This window comes from Morone saxatilis, unplaced genomic scaffold, assembly GCF_004916995.1.
Source record: "Morone saxatilis isolate NCDOM2014 unplaced genomic scaffold, NCSU_SB_2.0 Contig24, whole genome shotgun sequence".
Taxonomy (NCBI): domain Eukaryota; kingdom Metazoa; phylum Chordata; class Actinopteri; family Moronidae; genus Morone; species Morone saxatilis.
In genome coordinates this window covers 21,453,204-21,464,991 of record NW_023339807.1, presented here as the reverse complement: position 1 = coordinate 21,464,991, position 11,788 = coordinate 21,453,204, and the positions used below count along the sequence as shown (strand labels likewise).

The following is an 11,788-nucleotide window of genomic DNA, read 5'->3' as shown; positions in this document are numbered from 1 at the left end:
CACACACACACACACAAAAGAGACTGTTAAGAAAGGTGGCTCAATAACAAGCAACCAAAAATGCATATTATCTCCGCTGAACGAAAAACATTTATCTTCAAAATGTCAGTTTTTCAAGCACAAAGCACAGAAACCTTGTTATTACCATCAGCCTTTCTGAGATCATCCAGTGTTGTATGAGAAGGTTTGTAAAGCTAAGGTAGAATTTTCTCAGCCCATGCGGGGGCCATGTATGGTTTCACTTTATTTATATATGTCACCGCTGACTGTCAGCAATAACAGTGTGTCAGCAAACTGTTGACAGCTGCATCAGAACAAACTCTGTTGTTTATTTGAACTACTGCTCCCATACATTGTTGTGGAATATCATGACAATTAACTTAACAGTAAATAACCTAAAAGTTAAGATTAGGATTAATGTTAGGTTTGTCACATAAAAAGCTCCATTTGTTAGGATGACATCATGGCAACTGAGTCATAAATCAAACCCATATGTAGGAATGTTTTTCCCTTCAAACATATTTTATCTTTATTTATTTATGGCTCTACATAACACACTGAATCCAAAAAACAACATGTTAAAGTGAGGACAGTTATTTCCACCATGGATCCCGAAACACAAAACATGTCACATAAAATTAAACAATAAAATCCCAAATTATAACGGTACAAACTAAACCAGTTGTTTTGGACAACTTGATATTTATTGAAAGTTTCTGTTGTTCTACCCTGAGCTGTACAGGCTGCAGTGCCACCCCCTCTGAATCCATCAGTAACAGATGCTTAGGTGATGAAATACTTGTTGCTGAAATCTTCGAACTGAAATGAAAATATGAAAATTGCTAAAATGGGTGTATGGGGGTTTTCAACGTGTCAGCAACACATAGTTTAGTTTAGTTTAAAATTCCAGCTATTACAGCCAGTATATAATGGGAATATTCAGCATGAGAAGCCCCAGTGGTAACTGAACCCATAATTGTGGTAATTCCAGTGCTACTTGTATTGACTATGCACATTGCATGGAAAAAAACACCAAAAAGAAACCTACTGTCTGTAACGAGAAGTTGAGTCAGAAATGTGATGATTCTGTTGTCTGTAACATGATTTCAATTGCAAACCAAAACCTTAGCAGCCATTTTGGTGTTGTGCTGGATTACTGCCAACATCATTGTTAGAAGATTTACTTTATTAATCCTAATAACGGAATCTTTCACACATATATAGGAACACACAAAGAGCTTGTAAACATGTAAATGTGGCCTGATGGGCTGCCGTGTAGCGGTGCCCTGGGAACAAACATGTTTCAACCCCAAATTGGCTCATAAATCTATTTATACACAATGTTAGTTTGCATTGTTCAACTGATATTCCTTTGAGTCTGGCCTAGAGGTGTGTACTGACCATGGGGTTATAGCTACACCCATGGGTGGGACCTGAGCCATAGCTATCATTGAGGTCATGTCCTCAGTATTTTTATCTTTTCTTTTATAGCAACCTAGGAGAGTTACATGAAGAAAAAGTCATTTATAGGCAGATTCAAGGGTTACTTGGACTTGTGACTTCAGTTTTTTCTAAAATCCTACCCTACAATCCCAAGAGGGATACAACTATTGATACAATGACACACACCTGAGTGTGTTTAATACAATACCTGACAAAGAGACAATTTGGTCTTGAAACATACATTTTCTAACATGATAAGAGTTGAAAAAAAAAAAAGTGGAGCGTTGTCCTTGGGAGTTTAAACAAGTTTTTTGGACTCAGCATCTGGACAAGAAAGATATGTCTGTGTGTTTTGAACACCAATTGTTTGAAAGAATAATACATCAGATGTACACATACTGATTGAGTTCTGTTTACTTCTACAAGGCAAGCGTGAAAGCACGTGAGGGCTTGTGGATGAGTGTGCTTCAGTGTTTATGGTAGTGATGGTGTATAAAACCCAGAGTTAAAACCTCTATGAACTCTAATGATTCCCTGCTAAAAACCTTTCTTCCTCTTCTCCACTGTTCTACTTTCAACTTTCCTACTGTCTGTCTTGGTAATAAAAAAAGTATGCAGATGAGTGGATTGTCAAAAGGTTTCCATAATACTTACGGACGCATTTGTCTCTGCTCTCGTAATAGCCTGGACAGCACTGGTACCTCTTGCGGTAGTCTGTCTTGACCGCCTGCCTGTAGGCAGTTTTATAGGTGATCCTGAAAGAATAACATAGTCAAACAGGACACTTTGACCCTCCACTGGCAGGAACAGGAAGTCAGTCCAACAGGAAATGAGTCATCACATTGCTGCTACCTGTGGCGCGTGCATCTGTAGGAGGTCCGAGGGTCCGAGCAAGGCTCCTCTGTCACATGGTCGTAAGGATGTGAGTAGGACTCTTTCACTGAGGTGGTGAAGCTAAAAAGCAGCACATAAAACAAAAATCATTCAGAGCCAGTAAAAACTTTATCAAGCTGTATTTGAAACATAATAGTTTATTTTAACATTTAATCAAGGACAGCATTATTTGCCTGAAAAGTTTGGGATTGTTTTGCTTTGTTAGGGGTGTAGTGGCTCTGGGGGGAGCAATATCAGTCGGTCGGTCCACCCCTTTGAAACAGACTGAAATACCTCAACAACTATTGGATGAATGCCATGAAATTGTGTGCAGACAGTCATGGTCCCAATTAATGTTCCCTGTCAACAAGTAGTCGATTAATGGATATAGCTGATCAATAGAAAGGCCTCTATTGTAATAATCATTTATTAATTTTCTTAAAGCAAAATCCCAAACATCTGCCGTTCCAGATTTTTCAAATGTGAGGATTTGATGCTTTTCTTTGTTATGTGATAGCAAACCGAATAAATTTGTTATTATATTATATATTATATAATCATCATTATTATGTTCCCCTCAGGATGAACTCCAATAACTAATGTTGGCATGCTTACACAAAAAACTAAGATTGTTAACATTCAAGGATTTAAGGATATTTTATAGTCATTCACAGCAAGGTTGCAGAATTAAATTTAGATAAAGTTCCCTTTATGCTACCTACAAAAAAAATTATAATTGAGTCATAAAAATAACAATAAATAAAAATAAAGTGTATTTCACTGCACCTAAATACAGCCTCACAGAGCTGCTAGCATGGCTCTAGACTCTAGACATCAAATGTTATATTAGTTGTAGTAATACTGAATTCTGCAAATTCATAAAATGTTAAATTTAGCTCAGATGAAAGTAAAAAATCGGATCAATGCTACTAAGACATGCTAAGACACATCCTTACACTTTTGTTGGATTTAGATGAACTCTTGCAGGTAATCTGAAAGCTATTCACGTAAACAACTATGTATATTGGATTGGAAAAAAACCAATGGCCACAATCCATTCTGCAAAATCGTTACAATGGCAAAGAAGCTGGTGAATTTTATACTGAGATTAGTTTCCCACCAGTAAAGAGCAAACACGGGAATGCTGGGTTTTTTTTTTGTTACTTGGGTGGTGAATGAATATCTTGACCAACTGCTGACCTTCATGAATCCTGTTAGAACCATAAAAACTTTCAGCGAGACGTAAGCAGCACTGTATGAGAAAATATGTTGAATTGGATATAGCAACAGCAGTTTATTTGTTTGTCACAGTCCAACAGGCCTCACCTCTCCCACAGACTGCACACATTGGGGTCCCTTGGGTTTAGAGAACAGCTCAGACCAATCAGGAAGCTAAAAATCAGCAGGACTGCGGAGCTCTGCAGAGTCGGCATGGTCCTGAGGGAAAAAAGGACAGACATTTACAGAGGTATGCAAAAACCCAAACATTTCAGCAAGAATGGCATACAGCCAAAACATATTACTATTGTTATTAAGGGGAAAAATACAGAAGGCGGACACAATAAAAGCAACATTTGTACAATGCAAAGCAGTCTGGTTCTGCTTTGTTTAGGCCATGCTACAGAGGTGATGTTTTTACTCTGATAATTTCTGAGGTTTTAAAATGTAATTTCATTATACTGTAAATTGTTAACAATATTGTTTTTATTTTTATGCTTAAATAAACCACTTTGATAAACAAAAAATATAACAAAAGCATGTATATATATGTATTTTATGTAGGTTTTCTTCATAAAAAAGGAAGCGGAATTGTCTTGAAACAGCAATAACAGCAATAACTTTCTAATAGTCTGTGAGGCAAACGTACGCTGGAAAATGTTGCACACACAGATGGAAAATGTACAAAAAAGTTCCATTCCTGTTCTAAACCAAGATTTACCTTAATTGCTTTTGTTTTTCATTACTATAATTAACATTTCGCAGCATGATGGATAGAAAGATTCACTGAAAACTGGTTCTTGGTATCTATAAATTGTGGTTAAGATTTAGCCTCTGACTGTAAAAGAAGTCATTAAACGCTCAGCAGAGGTGAGGCAAAGAGCCAGACTTGAAGCGTAACGCTGTCTGCGCCCCGCTGAGCTCCACACCGTCTCAACAGGGCACATAAAACACACGCATCAGGAGACAACCTGACAGCAGAGAGGATAGATGGGGTGGAGTGAGAGCATAAGAAAGAAAGAAAACGAGAGTAGAGAGGGGGGATCACAGTTAAGAAATGTGACTCCTAACTTCATCTTGACCCCTATCAATCAGCGCTGCAGTGAAGCCTCCACACTCCTCTGCTGTCCCCTTCCACACTCCAGCAGCATCTGGATCTGATCAGTGCATCAGCCCAAGAGAGCGCCTCGGCATGGGGACCCTGTTGGGCTCTCAGGGAGCAAAAGGGAGCAGTTTTTTTCCGCTTAAAAATATCCAATAGAAATGAACAGAAGTTCAGCAGGCCAGTGGTCTGAGCCCTATGGTAAAAGTATCGTGGGAATGTTACGGCATTTCTAAAAAACGGGGACGTCATGTTGACATAGAATCAGTCAGGCTTGTTCCTCTCTGTTTTCTCAACAAGTCCCGTCTGACAGAATTATTGTACCACAGCTTCTCATGTCATGCTTTCATGGCCTTAGGGAGATTTCTGATATGTTGGGACAGTGACATCGCAGCCACGGATCAAGACTATCGTCTTTGGTCAAGTGACTCATGACAAAACATTTCAGATCTCAGAAGAAGGAGTGACAACAAATGCCTCTCTTACTGCTGACACTTGAGGGACTAGAAACGTCATTAGGATTCATCCCCCATGAATGTCTCTTCAGAATTTAATGGCAGTCCATTGTGGTGGACGGACCAACCGACACTGCCATCCCTTGAACCAAGCAGGGCTAAAAATATCATAGCCACTTCATGTTGAGGTGATTCTAGATCTAGATTAGGGTAAGATTTCTGTCAAGGATGATTAAGACATTTAAAACTAGATTTAAAAAGCCCTTTACATTACAGATTTGACCCTAGTTGCTGGCAATGGTTCCCATTGCATCACTCCACTGTCAAACTACATCCTTTTACAAGCCCTGTCTCCTTCATGTAATCCATTTGTGGTGGAGGTATGTATTTCTTTCACTTTCAATGCACATAAAAAATCCTGACATTGTTGGATTAAAAACGAGCATGGACTCTCCAACACAGATTGGGTCTTTTGTGAGTTGTATGACCACTTTCACCTGGCTGTTGTTGTCTCATGAAAAGATTAGTTTAGGTGACTAAAACTTGTAAGAATTTGGATATGATTTTGGTCGAGGTTAAGTAACTAAATTGGTAAAAAAGTTAGGATTTAGAGATTTGACCCTGGTTTCTGGCAGTACTTTATAGCCCTGTCTTCTTCATGTTCTACATTTGTGGTCCTTTTCATGCACATATTTGCATTTTAAGTCACTGTGCTCGGGAACTTTTGGGAAATTTCCTGAGGAGAAAAAGATTTGCCTGTGGCTTGGTGAATAATACATGGCTCTAATACTGCCAAGGTCAGCAGTTTAACTCCCATCTGAGCCACTTCATGTAGTATGTTTACAAAATGTGTTCTTTATGGTGCTTTGTAGAAAAAAACCCCACCCCAGAATAAGGATGACTTGATATGCTGATTGTAGAAGCAGTCCACCATAAACACTCAATCAATCAGAAGCTCATTTACTAGATTTACATCAACATTAACTCTATCCAGTGGCTGGTTATCACTGCTGGAGATTTGGCATGGTGAGGACTGCAGCATAAATCATTGTGAGTGCACAGATCCTCTGCTACTGATAAACTGCCTCTTACTACTCTCCTACCCACCGTCAGGAGTTAATTCACTTGCTGGCACAAATGCTAACGCCTAAGAAATCTGTGCCACAAAAACAGAATTTTATGAGAACAGGCATATGGCTTTTATTAAGAGGAGTCATCAACTTCACCAGCCACTTCATTGGACTGGGGGTAAATATTTTTCATTACCTTCTTTTCATTTTAATTGTGCTTCATTAGAGAAAGGCTTCAGACCGCATGGGAATTCTTAAACGCTGAGAAAGAGACCTTAATGAGTGCAGACGGAGTTGTTTTGAAGTTGAGCTCAGCCGCTGTTTGCATTGCATGTTTGAGTTACCTACAGTGGGAGGGGGCCAGGTAGACGTCTGGAGCTCCAGGTGGTATTATCATCATGTGGATACTGGACTCGTCAAGTAGGAAACCCTGCTTTTTTAGTGGAATAAAGGAAGGCAGGTACCAAAATTTTGTTTTTCACGAAACTCTACAACTGTGGACTGATTGATTCATCGCCTTTCCTCCTTTCACATAATAGCCTTCTATGTTACAGCCCTAAGCTATCATTATTTCCTTTGAGATTTTTCCAAACTGCAGCTCTGAACCCTCTCACTTGGACAAGCTTGGCCATGCAGCAGAAAAGCACAAGTAGCATAATGTATTGCAACAGTTTTTCCATTCAGTTTTGATGTTTAGCTAACAGCTAACTGGCAACGATGTATGCACACCTCCACATTTCACATCCACTGGTGAAAGAGGTATAAAGTCTGGACCAAGATCTGTGAAAAACCACAATAGTAGATATTTTGGTCTTGTTTGTAATGAAAAAAGCAGTCAATCTCATCCAGCACAGTGAAACTTTCATGTGGCTCCATAAACCAATAGAAAATAGGCAAAATACCACACACACAGGCATACGTGCATGCGCATGTGCACTTAAACACACCCATAACGTCCACATGCATGCACATACACACACTACAACACCCACTACAGTTTGTGACTCTTTCTGATCATGTGTTTTTATGTTCTGGAGACATTACACACGCATCAAATTAGTTACATACGCTGAAACGAGTTCAGAGAGAAACTATTTTTAGTATCTGAGGACATTTTGCTAATTCACTGAGCTTCTTGACTCATATATCAAGGCCCAAAGTAACGGCACATGCGTACACACATCGTACCAACTGAGGAATGCTGTGAGCTGGTTTAAGGGCCCCGCAATGCTCTTTCCAGAACCACACAGGGGCTTCAGGGAAAACAAAAGCCCAAATGAAAACACATGCACTGGTTTTATATTAATCTTGGTAGACACTTGTACCCATGTTATTGCCATATTCTGTTACAATCAAGAGCCCTTCAGGACACATAAGTGCTGACAACAGAAAAATTATTTTGATTCGATTTCATGCAAGAGAGCCATTTTCTTGACAGATGAGTATTCCCATCAGACTACATGTTCGTATTAGTAAAACAGTCAGGACAGAGAAAATGTAGAAACAAGACCACCTTCTCTAATGTGATTATCAATAGCATGAAGTAACAACAACCTGTTGAAGGACTAGTTGAACATTTTTGGGAACAGGCTCATTTGCTTTCTTGCTGACAGTTAGATGAGAAGAGTGACACAACACACGTCTGTCCATTAAATATGAAGCCAGGAGAAGTTTGCCTTAGCTTAGCCTAAAGACTGGACACGGGAAAACAGCTACGCTGGTTCTGTCTAAGAGTAACTCTGCCCACCAGCCCCTTTAATGATAACTAATTAGCACATTTACCTCATTTGTTAATTCATAGAAAAAGTGAAGTGTAAAAACAATAACTCATAGTTTCACAGGGGGTTATGAGCAGGGTTATTTCTTACCCAAGCACAGTAACTTCATTCCTAAGTCTTGTTGTCACCACGAGGCTGCTAGTTGCCTTATGCTAAGCTAACCTTAACTAAAGACGAGTCAGAACCAAGTGCAACCAATGAAAGTTGCCCAGCTTGGTAAAAAATGACATGCAGACGTTCATAATGCCAAACTAAAGACTTTAAAATAGTACTCTACAAACCAATGGGTCACGTCAAGTTCACACTTGAGCAAGTTAAGTATGTTTAAGCAATGTTTATCACTATCTTAGTTTAGAGTGTTTTTTTTAGTTTTAGATTTTGTAATTAAACACAGAAGAATGGAAGGGCATTAGTTTTGCCAGTATTTGGTCATTAACCAAAGTATTGGACAAACTGAAGATGGCACAGGATAAAAGATCAGGGGATAAAACTTCTTACAATTATTCCTGAGGGGAATTTCTTCTGCAGTGTTTTGATTTTCAGGATTAAAACTAATAACAGGTTCCATAGAAAAGATTTTGTTTTCATTTTGGTGACATTTTAAGGAAATTAAAATGATAAAATGGTTCTCTAACCTCATATTTCTGTCTCTCTATTTATTTCTCTGTAGTTGCAGTGCTAATTGAGGCAGAAAATATTAGTCATCCACTGGAAGGGAAAGTCACTGGGAAAATAAAAATAAAATAGATGGAATAACATATTGGCTGTGGTATTAAGAGAGACAGCGAGAGAGAGTAAGAGAGACCATACAAATAAGAGTTAATTTTCATGTTGAGGTGCTCTGATGTCAGTAAGACAGAGAAACTACAGAATATCTCAATTTTACACTATTTTAAAGAAAATTTCTGAGCTTCTTTCAGCGTTGCAGTCTCCAGAATGTTCTTCCAGAATCAATAACATTAAAACTTGAAGCACCTCCATTCTGTGCACTATTTTAAAACTCCAACCAAAGTCAATGAGGCTCCTAAATAACGGCAACATGGTGAAGTACTGTAGGTTTTCCGTAGACTTTCTGCCCTTGAGTTATGACACATGATCCTGCAGGTGCAATGCATTCTTGTGTGTCTTAGAAGTGTGAATCACTCTGTAGATGAATTATGCCTTGTTTCATGCTCTCATGGTAATAAGTAACTCTAATATCAGCACCAGGTCCACTCTAAAGTTTAACATCTGATGTAAAAAAGTTCATTATAGGGTCACTAATAAAACAGGCCAACTTGACAATGATGGATGCAAGGTTAGAGCAGAAAGCTTGTTTTTGATTGAGACAAACTGGATATTGTTGAATAATGTAAAATAAGATGCATTCAATTATACATGTTTTGAAAAACATTAAAGGATTACATCTGGGAATACTTTTAAAATAAAATCTTGGAAGGTTGTTTAAATGAAGGCAGGTGTTCTTTATAAAATTGTGTTTTAAACATGATATCAATTTCCTGAACTTTGTCATAATTTATAAATGTATAAGTCAATGACATTTTTGAGTTTTTATAATCCCTGGGATTACTGATTACACTTTTAATGAGGTAAATTAGTCACTGCAGAGAACAGTTTCAAAATAAAAGTAGCTGCCCAACCCGACAGCATACAGATGAACTTTAGGGAGTGATTTAATCAGCCGGTAGTTCCCAAAGGGAGGGATAAGTAGTGGTTAAACTATATTATAATGCCATTAAAACAATGAGAGAGCAGAAATGAAGAATCATTGCTCTTGTATCAGATTTTACTCCCAAGTGCTCTGCCCACCCAAAGTGAGCTCTGTACAAATCTGAGACAAAATCCTAGCAAACAGGAGTCTGTGGCTTACGACAGGCCCTTTAAGGGGGCCTCAAACGAAAAAGTAAATGGGAAACCAGTGCACTCTCAAATTGTGAGCGTTATAGATTATCAAATCTCTCCTAGCCTCCAGTAACAGACAAAGAAAAGTAAATCAAAGGACAAACATCAACTCAAATGTTTCCTGCCAACAAGATGGTCACACTGCACATGATTAAAGCATCGCTGTGCACCATTACACTTTAAAGTTGGCCTATAAAGTTGCGGTGTGTATCACAGCCTTAAGGAGATTTAAATGATCACCTTCTGATTGTGATCATCACGGGTATCAAAAAATACCCTCCACAGGGGACTAGAGGCCAAAGGTTTGCATCGCAAATTTACATTTCAACTCTTAGAATAACAAATATATAAAACTGCATGAGGGCAGAAACTGACAGAAACTGGAATAATGTGACACATCGACCACAGTACCCTCTTCCCTCCTCCCCATCCCACCCTCACATTAAACCCGAGTTACTGTAAACTGAATATAAAACCCATAATCCTTTGCATCTGGGCTCTTGTCTTGGCGCGCAGGACGGGTTGCAGTTGCTAGACCGCAGTTAGGCTGGCACACTCTCTCCAGTTGCTGCTATGCCTCATGTTGGGTGGGTGGCTGGTTTTCGGGGAACAGGAGAGACCCTTAACAAAACACTGGGGACTCAGAGAAACGACTACATGCCACACCCAGAAATGCAATGTGAAAACACATATTAAACTCCAGGAAAACACACACACATATTTCATGACGTTCATCCGTTTTGCCAACTTATCCAGTGAAAAATCACAACTACATTAACACACTTCACTCTGTTTACAGTAAAGACATCATCATATACGGTAAAAGGTGGTATTCTGCCACAAAAGTAGAACCCCCACACTGGAAAAAGCTTTTGAGTGGAAAACTCTTGGCAGCTCAAATGCAGTTGACGGTTCTCAGGGGAGTTGCGTGACAAAAGGATGATCTAGCAAGGGAGAGAGGAGAGAAGGGGGAGGCCTTGCACAGATCTTGGAAGTCTGAATTTCACTGAGTGAGCTCAGCAGTGTTTGCTATCAGCAAGATAGATGCAAGCAAGGGGAATATCCCTGAACTTTTGAACTTTAAGCAACACGGCACACCTTTGCAAAGTCTGTTTCTTTTGTCTCCTTTTTCAGGCAATTCAGTTGTCTCAATTTGACCCTTTACTCTGCAACAGTATCTTGTAATTATGTGAGCAGATCTGCTCCACAGTTTTGTGAGAGTTTCCAGTAATAACATGGGAATAAATAATTTGGATCCTCCTCAACAAAAGACTTCTTACCAACAGCCTCTTAAATACAACGACAGATGCCCAGTGCAGCCTGCCAATCTGTCCTTGGGTTCGAGTCATTTTAAAGCTCTGTTAATTAGGGGAGCTGCAATGGAAAAACTAATGAAATCACCTCATGTCAACTCAATGTCATCGCTACGGCAACTTTAGGCCAGCTTTCATTTGGCAGCTTCAGGCACTGTGGTCTGGGATCCTTTATTTAACTGAGAAAAACAGGATACAGTTCGTGTCCCCCCTTCCTGGTCACCCCTTACATTCATTCAAGTTTAAGTTCCAAGGGGGACCAATGACTGTTAGTAGTACAGATTCATCACATCAGGCAGCAGATATGAGGTCAGTTTGCTGTCTTGAACTTCACTTCACTTTATTATCCCTTCATGTCACCTTAGCCAATAAAAATAAATTTTGAAGGACCAGTGTGTAGTATTTAGTGGCACCTAGAGGTTTGGTTGTAGATTGCATCTCCCTCTCTTCACCCTCTCTTTCCGACCACAAAGGAGAAACTGTGATTGCTGTGAAACATAGTGCTCGCCACAGAAGGCGACATACGGCATATTTAGATAAAAACGGCTCATTCTAAAGTAACAAAACCACAACCTTATTTTTAAGTGGTTATACTACTACTATGGAAATTACATTTCTGCCAATAGGTCCTCCT

At 39.2% G+C, this 11,788-nt stretch overlaps 1 protein-coding gene across 2 annotated transcripts in view; it reads right to left on the bottom strand.

The window, feature by feature from the left end:
* pear1 (platelet endothelial aggregation receptor 1) overlaps positions 1 to 11,788 on the bottom strand; it is a 56,570-nt gene that overhangs the window by 22,763 nt on the left and 22,019 nt on the right. For both annotated transcript variants that reach the window (XM_035671773.1, XM_035671772.1), the window contains 3 exons: positions 3,643 to 3,753; positions 2,296 to 2,397; positions 2,098 to 2,198 (listed from right to left, as the gene is read on the bottom strand). In XM_035671773.1, coding sequence (XP_035527666.1) covers positions 2,098 to 2,198; positions 2,296 to 2,397; positions 3,643 to 3,749 — 310 coding nt within the window. In that variant the 5' untranslated portion in view covers positions 3,750 to 3,753. The remainder of the gene's footprint in view (positions 1 to 2,097; positions 2,199 to 2,295; positions 2,398 to 3,642; positions 3,754 to 11,788) is intronic.